The sequence below is a fragment of the Macaca nemestrina genome, chromosome 10 (genome assembly GCF_043159975.1).
Source record: "Macaca nemestrina isolate mMacNem1 chromosome 10, mMacNem.hap1, whole genome shotgun sequence".
NCBI classification, from domain to species: Eukaryota; Metazoa; Chordata; class Mammalia; order Primates; family Cercopithecidae; genus Macaca; species Macaca nemestrina.
Window position 1 is genome coordinate 69,424,840 of NC_092134.1, and position 18,222 is coordinate 69,443,061.

The 18,222-nt window shown below is 39.2% G+C and overlaps 1 protein-coding gene across 3 annotated transcripts in view; it reads right to left on the bottom strand.

Annotated features, from left to right (window-relative positions):
* Positions 1 to 18,222, bottom strand: part of LOC105474026 (SLIT-ROBO Rho GTPase activating protein 1) — a 303,892-nt gene that overhangs the window by 134,274 nt on the left and 151,396 nt on the right. For all 3 annotated transcript variants that reach the window (XR_011609066.1, XM_071071504.1, XM_071071505.1), the window contains exon 3: positions 16,850 to 17,012. Coding sequence is in view for 2 of the 3 variants with exons in the window: in XM_071071504.1 (XP_070927605.1) it covers positions 16,850 to 17,012 (163 nt within the window). In the remaining variant the exon portion in view is untranslated. The remainder of the gene's footprint in view (positions 1 to 16,849; positions 17,013 to 18,222) is intronic.

Sequence of the window (18,222 nt, forward strand, 5' to 3'; positions counted from 1 at the left end):
CTGTAAGTCCAAGAATCTAGGAATCAGGATTAGATTCTTTTTCTTTTCCCAGTAAGCTAAAGATCCATCAGCTAAAGAAGTAGAAGCCTTAAGAAAATCTGAATAGGATGGACTGAATAAAAATATTCTGGACTTAAATTACTAACAGGGCTTTTATAAGTCAACAGCAAAAATCCATTCCACTCATTATTAATCTGCACCAATGAGAATTATTTTTCCCCCCAGGACACACTAGTGGTTGACAACAATAAGAACGTTTTGAAGGCAATGTCATTATAAGTATAGAGTTATGCTCTGGCCACAATTCACATGATAGGATAAAAATTATCACCCAGATTACTAATGCAACAGCTTCCTCACCAGGTTCCCCAAGACAAGTTTCTTCCCACTCCAATGCTTTCAAATGCTTCACAATGCTTTCAAAAACCAAAGCTGATTAAGTCATATATTTGCTTTCAAACTCTCTTAGCATCCTTAATTGCTTAAATAACAACATACCAATTCCTCAAACTGAGATTCAAATTCTTGTGCCTACCACAACCTGCCTCTCTAGATCTCAGAACTGTTTATCTTTCACCACACCACAGGCTACACTCTTAACACCAGCCAGCTGGGTAAGAGATGTGAGCATTTGCTCTAGGCACGTAAGTGGCCTGATTCATCTTTAAAACTCATTGCTGTTAAGGGGCCACCAGGAGTCTTATCTACCCTTATCTTTCCCTAGCTTCATTTCCTAGATATGTGCTAGGCTGGATCAGAAATTCAGAGACTTGCCCTTGCTGGTCTGTCAGTATAGAAGAATGTACTTTCCCTAGTTTCTCTGTAAAGCCCCACCAAGTTTAAGAGCTTGACTAAATGTCGCTCTCTCTGCGAGGCCTTTCTTCCAGCCAGAATACTTTACTCAATCCTTTGTGCTCTCATGGTCTTAGGTCCTATCTATCTAAGAGCAGTTACCAATTTGTAATGTAATTTTTATGTCTATAGTTCCTTTCCTTACTAGAGTCTAAGATCCTACAGGGGTACCAGTTGAAGATTTGTGTCTTACTCACTTTTGTGACCTTAGTAGCCACCACTGTGCCTATCACATAAAGGTTATCAATGGAGGTTTGTTGAATAAATAAAGAAATATAATGCCTATTCTGTTTTGGGAAAAGCTGATTTCAGTAAAGTTAGGTTTCAGAAAAAATAAAAAGGGAAGAGAAGTATAAGTTACTACGGATTTGTCATGACTTCTTCGGTAGAGTGATTAGATCTTGTTAAATAATAAAGGTTGATTATAATAGTAGACCTATGCAATCTCCATCTTTCGAGCTAAAGAGTTAAAACTTTTTTAAGAGACGGGGTCTTGCTCTGTCTCCTAGGCTGCAGTGCAGTGGTGCAATCATAGCTCACTGCAGCCTTGAACTCTTGGGCTCAAATGAGCCTCCTGCCTCCATCTCCCAAGTAGATGGGACTACAGATGTACACCACCATGCCCAGCTATTTTTTAATTTTTATTTTTGTAAAATGGGGGTCTTGCTATGTTGCCCAGGCTAGTGTGAACTCCCGGCCTCAAGTAATCCTCCCACCTTGGCTTCTCAAAGTGCAGGGATTACAGGTGTGAACCAATGCGCCCAGCTAAGATAAAACTTTTATGGACACGTTTGTTCAAGCCAGCACATTAGCCAATTATGGTTCTATGTGTTCATTTGAAACTGTTAACGTTTAAAAAGTAAAAGTAGTGCATGTGTTTATTTACTACTAATTATTGAACATGATTTTTTCTCAATCTAAATAGTTCATATATCCAGTGTCAAGATCTTTCCTTTTTTATAGGCTTCAAGGTCAATTATACAAAGTATTTAGTTGGCAAATTTTCTTGTTCCTATTTAACTGCTTCACTCACAATAATTTTTTTTCTGCTGAAATTTAAAAGGTACTGAAATAAATCTGACAGCCATATTCGGTATCTCTTCTGCAAATGCATATTTTTAGGTTGATATATTCCAAGGTATCACAAGTGTTTCTTAATTCAAATATTTGCTATATGTGCAATCTCCCCCAATATGGCATTTCTTAAAGCTGCTGAAAATCTTTTAGAATCCCTACCATGTGGTATTAAACATAGTCTTCAACTGGTAAGAAAGTTGGCTAGCAACCAGAATACTGTTCTTAGGTGGCTTTAGAATTTGTTGATCTCAATTGCAGACACCTCAACATATGGTAGGAATGTTCTCTCCTCATCAGTGTCTTTCTTAAAGCAGCATCTTCTTTCTCAGATGAGAAGAATGAGTAAGGATTCAGTGTGTCTGTGCCTCTTTGAAAATGAACTTCTCTGAAAACGAACATGCCTGTATTCCCAGCACTTTGGGAGGCTGAGGCGGGCAGATCACGAGGTCAAAAGATCAAGACCGTCTTGGCCAACATGGTGGAACCCCGTCTCTACTAAAAATACAAAAATTAGCTGGGTGTGGTGGCACACGCCTGTAGTCCCAGCCACTCGGGAGGCTGAGGCAGGAGAATCGCTTGAACCCAGAAGGTGGAAGTTGCAGTGAGCCGAGACCGCGCCACCGCACTCCAGCCTGGTGACAGAGCGAGACTCTGTCTCAAACGAAAAAAAAAAAAAAAAAAGAATATGAATTTTATTAAGTGCTCATCTTTTATAAATAACTGAAATTGAATAAACCTGGTACTGAACAATATTTTTTAACTCCTTTTTCATGGGACATGAGGGACTGGGTGCCTTCTGACCGACCCTATGTTTGTTCATTGAATTTGGACTTGTAAACCCTAAGATGGGAAAACAAACCAAATTGGAATATTTCTTTTAAAAAAAACTAGGATGGAAGACTCAATCAATTTACATTAATGTTTCTCAGCCGGGGACAACTTTGCCCCCAGAGGACACCTGGCTTGTCTGAATCCATTTTTGGTTGTCACAACCTGTGAGGTGCTGCTAGCATTGAGTGGGTTGAGAGTCCCACAGCCATTTGAATTAATGTTCCCCCAAAAATAATATATCATTTTTCACTGGCTGCTTTCAATATATTTTTCTTTGTCTTTAGTTTTCAGTTTTATGATGATGTGTGTAGATATGGACTCCTTCAGGTTCATCTAGTTTGGTTTTGCTGAGCTTCTTCAATGTGTAGGTTTATGTCATTTGCCAAATTTGGGAAATTTTCTTGCAATTATTTTTCAATTAGTTTTATTTTTATGCCCCACACTCTTTCTCCTCTCCTTCAGGACCTCTGATGACACAAATGTTAGACATTTGGGTATCATTCCCAAAGTCCCCGAGGCTCTGTTCATTTTTTTAAAAATATTTTTTCTCTCTGTTGTTCAGACCAGGTTATATCTGTTAATCTACCTTCATATACACTGATTCTTCCCTCTGTTATCTCCGTTCTAACACTGAGTCTATCTAGTGAATTTTTGTTGTTGTTGTTTTAGTTATAGCATTTTTCAGTTCTCAAATTTCCATTTATACCTTTTATTTTTCTGCTGAAACTTCCTGGCTTTCCATTCATTTCAAGAGTATCTGCCCTTACTTCTTGGAACATTTTTTATCATGGTTGCTTTAAAAGTCTTTGTAGCCAGCCACAATGGCTCATGCCTGTAATCCCAGCACTTTAGGAGGCCAAGGCAGGCAGATCACTTGAGCCTAGGAATTCAAAACCAGCCTGGGCAACGTGGTAAAACCCCACTTCCAAAAAAATAACAAAAATTAGCTGGGCATGGTGGTGCACACCTATAGTCCCAGCTACTTGGGAGGCTGAGGTGGGAGGATCACCTGAGCCTGGAGAGGTCAAGGCTACCGTGAGCCATGATTGAGCCACTGTACTCCAGCCTGGGCGACAGAATGAGACACTTCCTCTCTCCCTCCCTCCCTCCCTCCCTTCCTTCTTTCCTTTCTTTCTCTTTCTCTCTCTCTCTCTCACACACACACACACACACACACATACACACACAGATCTTTGTTAGATAATTCAAACATCTGTGTCATCTCAGAATTTGATGTTTATCAATGTTTTTACTCATGGAAGTTGAAGTTTTCCTGGTTCTTTGTATGCTGAGTAATTTTGGATTGTATTCTAGATATTCTGCATATTATATTATGAAACTCCAAGTCTTGTTTAAACCATATACAGAATTCTGATAATTTTATTCCACCAGGAAATCGGTCTAGTTGGATTCAGAATACAAATTCTGACCAGTATCCTGTTGTTAATTGTTTCCAACATCTTTGCAGTGCTGTTCATACCTGTCCTGCAGATGCACCACAAAGTGGCTTCTCTGGAACTCACACAACGCTCCTATTCTATAGTTCAATTCTTGAAGTCTTTGGTAAGTTTCTGTCTAGGATAAGTCCCATTCATGTGTAGCTTAGGGATTCAGCAGTTCATAAAGAACTTTATGGTGTTGCTTTCTCAATCTTTACCCTTTCTGAAATCTCCCCAGTACTTTTTAGTTCCTAGGGCTCCCCTTTTCATTGCTCTAACTGGAAAGTTGGGGCTTCAGTTTTTCTAATCTACTAAACACTCGTTATGACTGTGTCCACATCTGAGGCCACGTGGCAGCAGGACAGACAGAAAATAAAACAACAGGTGGTTGCCCCACCCTCTTGGATCACAGCTCCTCTGATCAGGGAGGAAAGTTTCTCTATTTCAGAGTTGTAGGTAATTGTAGGCCTCTGTTGGTGTCACTGCTGCTGTTGCCATTTTGGGATTGTCTAGTGACTGGGGCATGAGGAAGTAGTGAGAAAAATGAAAAATTTTGATCATCTTTATTTTCCCTTTTCGGCTTTTTGTGTCACAGCTAACAGTTTCTCTTACAGCCCTCTATGTTTAAGTAAGTCCAATGTCTACTTTCAGGTTTCTAGCTGCCTTGCATTTAGGCTGGAGGATACTGAAGGAAAAGAAGTGGAAAACATAATGCCAATTTGATGGAATTTTAAAAATCTGGTCTTCTTCCCCAACCTACCTGCTGCTATTTAATTTTCAGTTTTTAAACTGCTACAGGTATTCAGTTTTTAAACATGCCTTCAGTGGGAAAGTCATGGTGGAGTATACTTAGTCTATTTACCCAAAACCTATGTATATCTTCTGATTTCATCTACCTTTTGGGGAGGGCACAGGTCTTTACCTAGGGCATCATTTAACTTTTGCTGTGGAACAAAACGTCCAAATTTAGTGGCTTTAAGCAACACTTTACTTAGCTCAGGATTCTGTGGGCCAGCTGGGAGATTCTTCTGTTCTGAGCTGGCTTGGCTGTGTTCTTTCTTGCATTTGCAATCAGCTGGGGTCAGCTGGCAATTGGATGATCTAAAATGTCCTCATTATATGTGTAATATTTGGCTGGCTGTCACTCAGGAGGTTTCAGTTGCCTCCCATGTAGTCTTGTGCCTCATCCAGCAAGCTAGCTGGGACTTGATAACATGTTACATGTCTAAAAGCATCAAAAGAGGGCAGGCCACAATGTGGAAGCACTTTTCAAGTATCTGCTTGCTTCACATTTACCATTGTCCCATTGACCAAAGCAAGTCATGTGGCCAAGCCCAAAGCCACTGTGGGCAAGAAATACTTCAGGGAGTTGATAAAAGGAAAATGCTAACTTTGCACACAAGCTACCCAAACTAAGTGTGCATTCAGGAAAGTACACTACATATTTAAGATTGCTCTTCAATTGCTTTTTAAAATGAGTAACAACTTGGTTGTATCTAGAATTTTGGAGTTGTAACTTTCCTTCAATTGTCCTTGGTTTTGCTCCATTGTTTTCTGACATTTAATATTATATATAATACCTAACTTGTGTTCTTTTTGAAAAGAGGATGCTTTTATGGAATGCTTGTAGAAGTCATGCAAGCTTGAGGCTTGAAAGTACTACGTGTGTGTGTCTTTTCAGCAAGTTTATTTGAAAACTCATATCCTATTTTCATATTGTGGTATTTTCTCAAGTGGGGATTCTTTTTCACATCATATTTCTTTTATTTTTAATTCTCAGTCCCTCCAGGGGTTGGTTGGAATCTTTTCTACTTTTCTCAAACCTTATTTTCCCAAAAGACCATTCTTTCTCCTCCTCTTGCTTATGAGATGTTATCACTTCTAACTTCACAAAGAAACAGGAATAGAGAATCCCGCATCCATAGCAGCTCTTCTCTCATCTCCAAATACAGTCTTTTGCCAGAGGCTAATCCCTCTGCCTGTCCTTTGGGTCCCATTACCTGCTCCCTTGGCAGAGTCTTGGGTCAATCAGTTACACTTGTTCTCTCCTAAAATGTCAAGCTTCCCTTTTTTTGGCTCCTTTTCCTCAACATATTATTTTTGGATTTTTTTAGAGACAGAGCGTCACTCTGTCGCCCAGGCCAGAGTGCAGTGGTGTATTCATTGCTTACTGTAGCGTTGAACTCCTGGGCTCAAGCAATCCTCCCTCCTCAGGCTCCTAAGTAGTTGGGGGAGTACAGGTGTACATCATCATGCCCGGCTAACTTTTAAATATTTTTTCTACAGAAATCATGTCTTGCTATGTTGCCCATGCTGGTCTTGAACTCCTGGTTTCAAGTGATCCTCCCGCCTTGGCCTCCCAAAGCACTGGGATTACAGGCATGAGCCACCAGGCCTGGTCCTCCTCAACATTTTAAACTAGTTCGTCCTAACATCCTGTTTTTTTCACACACACACACCCCAAACAAACACAAACAACAACAACAACAAAAAACCTTTCTTGACCAATGTTCTTCTTCAAATACCTCCCTTATCTTTCCTCCTCTTTACAGGCAAATTTCTAGACAATACTGTCCACATTTGCTGTCCCAATTTGCTCGCTCAACATCTACCATTCTGCCCAGACTGCTCTTACAGAGATAATCAGTGACCCTTTGCTGCTCAGTTCAGTGGACGTCATGGCCTTTGCATATTGACCACTCCCTCCTGGCATTTTCTTCACTTAGCTTTCTGGACACCTCACTCACCTGCGTTTCTTCTCACCTCTCTGGCTGATCCTTCTCAGTCATTTTATGGGATATGTTTCTTCTTCTCATTCTTTAATTCCTAGTTTTTCTGTGAGTTTTTCCTTACTCTTCCCTCCTCACCCTATATGTTCTCCCTGGTTTATCTCAACTACTCCCAGGATTTTAATGACCTGCCAAAGGTGGAAGATTCTCAACTCTCTAGTCTTGATCTCGCTCCTGAAGTTCTTGGTCTGCTTATGGGGCTTCTCTACCCAGTTATCCACAGGCACACCCAAAGTAAACACCATGTTTTCCACAATCCCTTTCCCATCACAGCCTCTGTGCCCTGAGCCTTCTCCTCTCATATGACACCTATCATCCTGACAACTGCCTAAGCCTGGGTGTCACCTCTGACTGCTCCCTCTACATCTCTCTCCTCTCCCACCCAGCCAATCAATTACTCAGGCCTACATTACATATTCTATCTCCAACACACCACTCGAATCCACCTGCTCCTCTGCTTCTACTGCCACAACCAAGGAAAAGCATCGTCATCTCTCATCTGGATTAGTTCTAAGAGCTGCAAACTGAGTCTTTCTGTCTTATTACCTTTCAGTCCACTCTCCACACTCCAGGCACACTGAAAGTGAATCACGTCACTATCGTGTTTAAACCTGTGAATGGCTTTCCACTGTTCTTAGAATAAATTCGAACTCCTCAACATGGCCTTTAATTTCAACTCTTTCTTATTTCGCCAATCATCTCTCTTGCCATCTGCCCTCTCCCATTCTTTGATTCACCTACAAAGAACACCCTTGTCCTCCATGAAATCTCTCATGGCATGTGATTCTTCACACATGCTGTTTTTTCTTAGAAGAGTTTTCTGCTCCTTTCCCATCATTTCTCCAGCTAACTCTTAATAACTGATTCAAATTGCAGCTTTCCTGATCTCCAAGTCCTAAGAAGTAAGGGCCTTCTCTCCTTGCTGTACAATTAACATGCTATTCTGTAATTAAGACTGTAATTGCCTGTACTGTCCCACTGTAAGATCCCAGGGGTAGGGAGAAGGCCTGTGGTGGTTACTGCTGTATCCCCAACATCTTGACAAATGCCTGAGACAAAGAAAGCCTCAAATAAGTACTTACTGAAGAATGAATGAATAAACTATAGCATATATTTAGAGGAACTATGTATTCTTCTCTGTTTATTCATACTTATCCCTGTAAGTATGTGCATAATTATCTCTCTAAGGAAGTCCATGCTTGCCTGGTATTGTCTTAAGAGTAAATGGGAGGCTGAGCTTGATTTTGACTGATAGTTCTTGAGTAATTTTTATATAGACTGGATTTCCAAATATCTCAAGGAATGATGAAAAAGAAGATAATCGTAAGAGCAATTTTCAGTTGGGGGAGTTAGGTGGGAAACTGTGCCCTGGGAACCTTCCGGTGAATTTCATGGTGCCTATGGCTGATTAGAGCAAAGTGTGGTGCTTTTTAACACCATGGTCCCAGGGCTACCAATCTGTGACAGAACAGAGAGGATGCTCCAGCGATGAGAGTCATCAGTCTCCTAGCTGACCTGTGAAGGTGGGTTGCTACTAGGACCCACTCTGGTTTCTTTCTCTTGGGAAGTAGGTTGTACATTATAGTGTTGCTTAAACCTAGCCTTGCTAATGCTGGGTCTTGCTGAAATGCCTTGAAACTTGTGTTATGTAAATGCCACTATCTTTGGTTTCTAATGCAGAAGTAAATCTTTATTCATTACTTATTCATTCAATAAATATTTACTGAGCACCTACTCTGTGCCAGTCATTGTTTCAGTGAACAACATGAAGGTCTCTTCCCTTAAGAACTTTCACTGGAATTGAGGGGAGACAGAAAGTCAACAAATAATTAAATATATAGTATGTCACAAAGGGGTAAGTGCTATAAAGAAGAATAAAGCTGGGGAAGGGAGGTAGGGATGTAGACTTTTGCTCTGAGTGTGGTGAGAGTCATTAGAAGATTTGTGCAAAGGAATGATGGGCTCTGCTTGAAGTTGAAATAATTATTCTAGTTTTTCCTATTTATGTATTTGATGGGTCATTTAACAGATAATTTGGGAAGTAAGGTGGTTGAAGCCCATGTAGAATCTGCTGTCTTAGTCAGAAGTCCTCTGATCTCATGTCTTCCTATTTTAACCATCTTAAGAGTGCATAATCCAAGTGTAATTTTCAACTGGACCCATAGAATAGGCAGATTCTCCATTAATAAACAGCATTTGGGGATGAATTATTTACTGGATAGAGTTTTCCCACTCCTTTACAGCAAACAAACACTGGTATACCTGGACCAAACCTTTTCCTTCAGATTTCAGTTTACAAAAAATAACTGTTTTATTGTGTGTTTTATTATACAACATGTTCATTGTGTGAAATCAGAAACTACAGATTAGCAAACAGAATAAAACAAAAGTAACTTAGAGATATCCATTTAAAACAATTTACCCTTCTAGATTTTAATTTTAGCTAAAAAGTAAGTTTTCAAGTGTTCCTTGACCACTTGTCTCAATGTAATTATGAGTTCAAGTACAGGCAGGCATTACTTAACAATAGAGACATATTCTAAGGAATGCATCATTAGGCGATTTCATTGTTGTGTGAACATCATAGAGTGTACTTACACAAACCCAGATGGTATAGCCTACTACACACCTGGTCTATATGGTATAATCCACTGCTCCAAGGCTACAAACCTGTAGAGCTGTTATTGTCCTCAATGACAGTGGTCCCATAAGATTAGAATGGAGCTGCCCTACACAGGTGTATCATTTTTTATCTTGCACACTGTAATTGTATTGTACCATTTCTGTGTTTAGATACTCAAATACTTACCATTGTGTTACAGTTGCCTTCAGTATTCAGTACTTCCTCTTGTTATATTAAAGTTAAAGCCAGGCCAATCACACATATCCTATTGTTACTAAATAATAAAGGCAACAATGTAACTCCAAGAACAGCAGCACCAATAATTGCTATTCAGAGAGCACTTATTATGTGCTTGCCATCCTGATAAGCAATTCAGAAATATAAATTAAAAATATGTTCTAAAATATTTCAGAAAATTACATCATTGCAAAAAATGATAGTTTAGTTTTGGCTTAGTTCTTAAAAAAAAAAAAAAAAGAAAGCTAGTCATGGGGTTGATAAAACCCAAGAGAACCAGCTAGCAGTGTTAGCTTGAACTATTCTTATTTATCCAGGCCCTATCAATAATTAAGCTGCCCCTTGAGGCCACTGGAATACCATTTAATTCTTCTGCAACACTGCACTAAAATGCTTTGAAAAAGTTCTTCTTGTTATATTATTTACTACTGTTATATAAGTACACTAAATTATATGTGGTAGCTTACTGCTAATAAAATAGTCAATTAATTTTTCAGCGAATATATGACTTGTCTGTAAATGACAACCATGGCCATCATTATTCCAGAAAAGCAAATGGTAAGAATTTAATTCAAGACATGAAATTCTAACAAAATTCAAAGGCCACCCTCCAACTTGATAATTCTACTTCAAAGAATGTAGCATAAGAAAAAAAAAAAAAATCATAGATTTAAATGTCCAACAACAGAAAACTAACATGGCCATGCACAAAGTAAAGTACTATGTAGTTGTGAGGTAGTCTATTTCCAGATGTGAGAAATACTAATAATTCTATATGAAAATGGCACCTTTCCAAGCCATATAGAATGAAATCTCAATTCTGTAAAATATATACGTACATATTTAAATATAGTATACACATATAAATATTGAAAAGATAGAGCCTAAAATTTAAAAGTAGGTAGTGTTAATATGGGTAATTATTATTTCTTTTTATATTTTTAGTGTTTTCTAAATGTCTACAATCCATATATATTTTTATATTCAAAGAGAAATAGGTTCTTTTTTCACATATATAGATTGATAGTTTTCAGATGCTTTTAACTTACGGGCCTTTTTTTAAAAAAAAACAAGGTCAGAGCCTTAGAGATTTGTAGTCAAGTGGTATCTTTTATTAACTTCTACTAAAACATGTTTGAATATTAACTTATTTTAAATGGTGTATTTGAAACTACAGCATTTCTCCTTCATAAAATATCTTTGCTTTGTTTTTCACGTTGGGGTACTTAAATAGAATAGAGCTGTCTTTGATCAAAATAAAAAATAAGTATGAATCTTACTAGTAACCTCTCCTTTCTTTCAGATTAAGCCACACAATCAGCAATACCTCAAGTGAGCTGACTGAATTTCTGTGAGTCTGACTCTGACAACCTGTGGCATTTATGAGAAAGAGGGGTTATTCTCAGTGATTTGGGGCCAGTTTCTGCTGCTTTGAGTCCCTCCCTATAACTTGGATGACTGACAGATTTTGTGCCTCTTCCCAGAATATCATTCTTCAGTCTTTTCATAAGAAATGACTAGGACAAGAACCATAGTGTCCTATTTCTCAGAAGTTTCTGACCCTATGCATTGGGTGACATCTCTAATTACCACCAAGAAATACCAACAGAGTACATAGCAGCTATGAACTATCTAAGACATACGGGCAAAGACAAGAATACATGCTAGTCAGCCTGACGCTGCAATTTATACTCCTGAGCATTTTGTTTCCTTATCCCTGAAGTGTGGATATAATACCTGTTCACCGGGCAGCTGTGAGGATATGTGAGTTAATTTACGAAAATGCAGAGTACAGTGCTTGGCACACAGCTAAAACTCAGTAAGTGGCAGCTTACAAATATCATCATTATTGGTGAAGAAACAAAATGAATTATATTGTACATGTAATTATGCAAACCAAGGAAGGATAAAAACATATTAATGATTTTAAAACCATCTTTGGGGAAACGATAGACTTCCAGATAATTTAAAACCCATAGAGATAAACTAACATATTCAAATGCCACCATTTGATGGTATACCTCCAAACTACATACTTCTATTAACTTTCTTAAAATTGGTAAATAACACCTTGTGATTAGGTGCTTAAATAAAGTGATTATTGCAAGCTGGCTGTATAGCCTGTCCTGCAACTGTGACAGATGACATTAATTACATTTTTATGTGTAGCATAGGAACTGCACATTCTCTGGCTGCAGAACCAAACCAGATGCAGAGCACTCTGTTTCAGCTTGAGTAATGGAAAGAAGGAAGCAAAAGCTCATGACTGCAGAAGGCAAGGCTGGAGAACAGGGCAAGAGGCACATCAGCCCTGGTTCTTTGGGAAACAAGTGAGGGTTGAGAATGAAACAAGCCCTTGTGTAGCAGGAGCCTCTAAATTCTGACCTTCTCTTAAAATAGCTAAGCAGAACTTAAGAGGGTAAAAGCAGAGTACTCTCCTGTCTGTGTTTACATTGTCTCTATCTAGTAGAAGGTTTGGAATTAAATAACTCTTTTGTTGAATGAAGAAATCAAGCCTCAAAGGTAAGGCTCTCCACGTGAAATGGCTGTGGGGGATTTGAGAGGCACGGAGTCTTGGTCAGCTTGGGCATTCACCTGGATACTCCCTGATTTCCCACTAAATGTTCAAAGGTGAGGACAAAAATTTTAATTTAGCCACAAGCAATGCTGTTGTGAGGGCACTTATTACTGTTTGCTTACAAATATTGTTTGGAACTTCATAATAAGTAGAAAATAAAATTTATTCTCTGGAAGTGTTTTTCATATCATTGTGAAAACTATACTCTCCTTGGAATGAGGATACATTTGGTATAATATCTGGTATAATCTCACATTACATAATTATTCTGGTATATAGAATAAGTGCTTATACTATAGATAATAATAAAGATATTAGATGAAAGTTACCAGGACTTATTAAGTCCAGACACTAGGCTAAGTGACTTTCCATATATAACTCATGAATCCTCTAAACGACTATCTGGAGTAGGTTACTATATCCACTTTATAGCTGCAGAAACTGAGGCTTATTTACAAATATTCCCAAGTCCACACAGCTCCCAACAGTGGCAAAGCCAAGATTCATATCCAGAATATCTGATTTCAGAACCTAAAAGCTTATTTTGACCAATAGGCTTCATTTAGAATTTTAAAGGCATAAATCTAAAATAATCAGTATTTGAATAGTTGAATATTGTTGTTTTTAAAATGCTTCACTTTTTTTTTTTTAACCTGTTGAAAACTTTCAAGTTTAGGCAACTATGTCTATAACTGGTTTTGATGTAATTAAGATTTAAGTCTTGAAGTTGTTCCCTATAACTCTGCATGGAATTGAGTATTTCTACAAGTGTCTTCTTGATTATTATATCCATTAACACACAAAAAAATTCCTGAAATTACCTGCTCCACACTCCTTATCAGAGAGAATAATTTGGGTAACAGGATTTTTTGTCATTGAGGAAACTGTAAAAGATATGGCTGTTTAAGAGGCCAGAACTATCAGATACACAGTATTGATTTGGATCTCCATATAGACATGGGGATATTATTGAAACATGAGGACGTCTCAAAATCTTCTCCCAAGGAAAACAAGCATTATGCTCACTAATGATTCCACAGCAGTTCTAAAGGCTGCTTCAGATTCACGCTAATAATTTCTTTCCATTTTGATAGAAAAGAGGCTTCTGACCTAGAACCATAACAATGGAAGAAGAGCTAAAAAAGAGGAAGATTGGTGATTAAAAACCATTTATGCCTAGTGTTCCACTATTGGAACACTAAGCATATGGGAGTAATTTGTATCTTACTGGTCAAGGTCATCGCCAAGTTCTAACTGTAAAAATTTAAAAAATTGCAACCTCAGGCATAAACGGGTACAAAAAAAAAAAAGGCAGAAAAGACTAGTCTTGCTTTCTAATCTAAAGGGACCTGGAATTCTTTGGACTTGGTAGATATAGATTCTGGCTTTTTATTCTTTCAGATGACAAATGTGTCCTAGGGGTTGATCTTACTCCTCTATAAACTCTGATCTCTCCTTTGTGCCCTTTGCCTCTCTTATTCTTTCCTCTTCCGGCAATAACACTGATGGGAAGGTGAGGTGCGTAGTGTGCTATACTCGCTCGAGGAAGGCAGAACTTCCCACCTGCAATTGTAATGACTTGTTACCCTTCCACGTGGTCAGCAATGTTTAGGAATGAAAAAGCTGTTCAGGAAGCATGGAGCATTCCCCCTACTAAATGCCAAAGTAACCAGGAATCCACTGTAAATAGGCAGTTTCCAAGGATGAAATTCTTTGAGAACCAGAAAGTCTGGATAAGAAGAGAACTTCTAGTAGCAAGCAAGCAGGCATATCTGTTTTTGTCTCTGTCTCTCTCTCTGCATGTGTATGCATGTGTGTGTGTGTGTGTGTGTGTGTGTGTGTCTCTACTGTGCATTCTCCAGGCCATTCCTCAAGAGCCAGCGACTCATTCCTCCAACTACTGGGAATACTGGCTGCTAGCTGCTGAAACTCACAGCTGATCCCTCTCTGGGAATTACCGTCCACCAATGGGAGCTGCCTCACTCCAAGATTACTTAATCCCTCCCCAAAACAAAGGCCAGGACTCCTTGCCTGGATATGAGATCACTCCAAAGGCCATGCCAGCCCCAGAGCACTCACAGGTGCAGCCTCTCCCTCTGCCCAATTTTGCCTTTCTTGCTCCCTCAAGAATGGACAGCCTGCTCTTGAATCTCTGGAATGATCTCCCAAGATCACAAAGCAAGTACGCAGAAGGGCTGGAATTCAAATCCAAATCTGTTTGACTCTTAGCCCTAGGTTTCTATCCACTTTATCAAGCCCTTGACTTTGACTTAAAAAATACACATCCTCACATTTTAGCAAGACATACAAAGTCCCTTCTTAATGACCATCCTTTCTAATTTCAAATCCCATCACCCACTCCCATACAATCCCTGGTCCAATCATATGAAACTCTTTCCTTTCCTGGAACATGCTCATGTTCTCCTTTCCTGGAATAGCTCTTTGTCCTTCCGTTTGATGAATGCCTCCTTCTCCTACAAGTCTCACTTCAAGTGTTCCCCTAGCTGTGAAGAATTTCCTCATCCCCTAGGTAGAGTTAAGATCTCCAGCCTTCCAGTTCCGTTTAGCATGGTAACTGTTAATTACTGTAATGAGCTCCTTGCAGGCAGGGACAAGCCTTTTAGCTCTGCTCCCCTAGCCAGGCATTTTAAAGATGCTTTGTTGAATGGATTAATAAATGAACTCAGTAGAGGTACTGGTCCTAGAGGCCCTGTCTCAATAAGAAGCATTATATAGTGCCATACAAATTTGGATAAATTGTGACCTCCTTGAGCACCAGGACTAGTTTTTCTTCATCTTTGCAGCCTTTTCAACACCTGTCATCGTAGTGTCCTGCCCATAAGAGATGCTCAGAAAAACCTGCTGAACCAAATGAGGTCTCTGCATAAAGAGCTCATGTACAAGAAAATTATTTCACTTTCACGGCTCTGTCTAAATTACTTTTTAAAAACTCTACTATTTAAGACGCATAGGATATTTCTCTATCTGTTCTTAAATTATATGCTCCTTAGTTTCAATTTTCAAAGTTTCTCCTTCGTTTGAAATTTTTTTTTTTCTATTTAATGGAGCATAAGGTGACTTAGAGCTTGCTAAATTCCCTTTCTAGGTCAGAAATCAAATCTAATGTGGATACATCAAACATGACTAAGAAATTTTCCAGCTGGCCTGCTTAACACTATGTCTTTGTTTTAAGGAGACTCTTTGAAACATAAATATTAATCTACAGGGTGGTTTTGCTCCCCGCTACTTTCTGAAACTAATAATTACTTACTGAATAGAGGTACAGGTATAGGTACAGGCATTAACATTCCTAATACAAAGCTGAGGGGGTGGGGAAAACTCTCATCTTACAAGCATAAAAAATGAACGCTAGTTGTACTGGGCAAGTAGCTGCACTCTCTACACAGGAAACAGTCCCATTTTATTATTTGTGCTCAGCAAAAATGTCTACACAACAAAAAAACTGCTGAGAGTTGGCTGAGATTAGTAACAATGATAAGAAAACTTCAAAGCCCAGTTCTTGTTTTTTAATGGACTTGGGAAGGAGGAAGCTTGCTGGTGTGTAAGGGATGGAGTTTTCTGTGCCCTGTGAAATTTTCTTCATGTCGCTCTCTCACAGCCTCTGCTGCTGGTCTGGTGAGACTAAGAAAGACTGTGCTAGCATCTTCTCAAGAGAGTAGCACATGTAATAATCTTGTTCTTTACAAGTTTCTCACCATGTGTGAGCCCCAAACAAAGAATTCAAGGCATTTACCCTCTGGCCTGATTTTTCATGAGTACAGGTAGTCCGTTCCTGGGCAGAGGTGCAATTTGCAGGAACATCTTATTTCAAAATTTTTGCTCACATTGTTTAGCTCGTAGATTCACTGACTTACAACTCTATACGTATGCCCTATACCTAACTTTTTATTCTGTATTTTTAAAAGATTAATTCATCCAATTTAACTCTTTTTTTTTTTTTTTTTTTTTGAGTTGGAGTCTCACTCTGCCACCCAGGCTGGAGTGCAGTGGTGCGATCTCAGTTCACTGCAACCTCTGCCTCCCGGTTCAAGCGATTCTCCTGCCTCAGCCTCCCAAGTAGCTGGGACTACAGGCATGCGCTACCAAGCCCAGCTAATTTTTGTGTTTTTAGTAGAGATGGGGTTTCATTATGTTGGCCAGGATGGTCTCAATCTCTTGACCTCGTGATCCACCCACCTCGGCCTCCCAAAATGCTGTGACTACAGGCATGAGCCACCGCGCCCAGCCTGATTTTTAATTCTTTATTCCATGTCTTTAAAACATCCATTCATCTAATTTTTAACCGTTTATTCTGTGTCTCTAAAGGATTCATTCACCTAATTTTTCAGACACCGTTCTCAGTCCTGGTTATAGGCAAGGCAGTTACCGGAAAGCACACTATGGCAGGATTTATGGAGTGTACCTTTTTAAACATCCTGGTAGAATCCTCACTTATCTGCATGAACCGCATAATCACATTGTTCAGATAGATGTCACTCAAGGTTGCATGGTCTTTGCTTTCTCTCCTTACTTGGTTCAGGAGCAAATACCAGCAGTTCACTGGAGACAACAGGTTCTGGTCTTTCCTAAGAAGTGAAGAAACACAGAATTACCATCCATTTCAAAGCTGTCCCAATCAGATGAGTGAAGTCACCAAGGCAAACTAAGGAGCCACAACAGATGGATACTGTCGCTGTGCTTCCTGCTCTGAGCATTTCTCAGACCGGGATACTTATCAGCCAGCAGAACAGCCTTCCAGCCTGTGGACGGCACAGAGCTAGCAATTGTCCAGGTTTGGAAGGAAAAACCTGGACCAAGAACACTGGTGAAAACCTATATTCCTGACAAGGACCATGGGACCCTAACATACACAGTGCTTAGGCAGGCCCTCAGCTTTACACACTCCATTGAATAAAGTGATTTACGTTTACATAAAAATGTATTGACTACTGTCTCAGACAGACTGTGGTTTTGCCACGGCATACAAAGTCTGCTTTGAATGTTCAGTCTGTTGCTGGAAAAGAAATTTGGCTAGTTATGCGTTGCATGGAACATAAATTCGAGGGTTATTTATTAATCCCCTGATACATAACCTCCAGTCTCCCAAAAACTGTTCCTGGGAATCAGAACTTTATTGCATTGTCTCAAGGCTCATGAAGAGAACCATGAAGTTTGCTGGCTTATGACTTGTCACATGTCCTGTTGAAACCCATTAAACTGTTTCAGATTCATAACTGCTCCTTGTTTTATTCTATAAAATAAAGCTAAAAGTTAATATAAACAGCAAAAGAAAACTGTTTAAAAATCTTAAAGAGTAACTCAACAAAAACAGTGAGCAACTGCGATGATACGGCTTAAGAAAAAGTACTTTTTAAAAAATGTTTGCGGCCGGGCGTGGTGGCTCACACCTGTAATCCTAACACTTTGGGAGGCCGAGGTGGGCAGACTGCCTAAGATTGGGAGTTCGAGACCAGCCTGGGCAACATGGCGAAACCCTGTCTCTACTAAAAATACAAAAATTAGCTGGGCGTGGTAGTGGGCACATGTAATCCCAGCTACTTGGGAGGCTGAAGCACAAGAATTGCTTGAACCTAGAAGGTGGAAGTTGCAGTGAGCCAAGATTGTGCCACTGCACTTCAGCCTGGGAGACACAGCAAAAGTCTGTCTCAAAAACAAAAAAAAAAAAGAAAAGAAATTTTTTTGTTTATTTTTTCTTTAAAAAGTAACTGTAAAATGGCAAAATGGCAGAGAATCCTTATGCTAACACAGGAACAAAAGCACCCTTTAATCAGACAT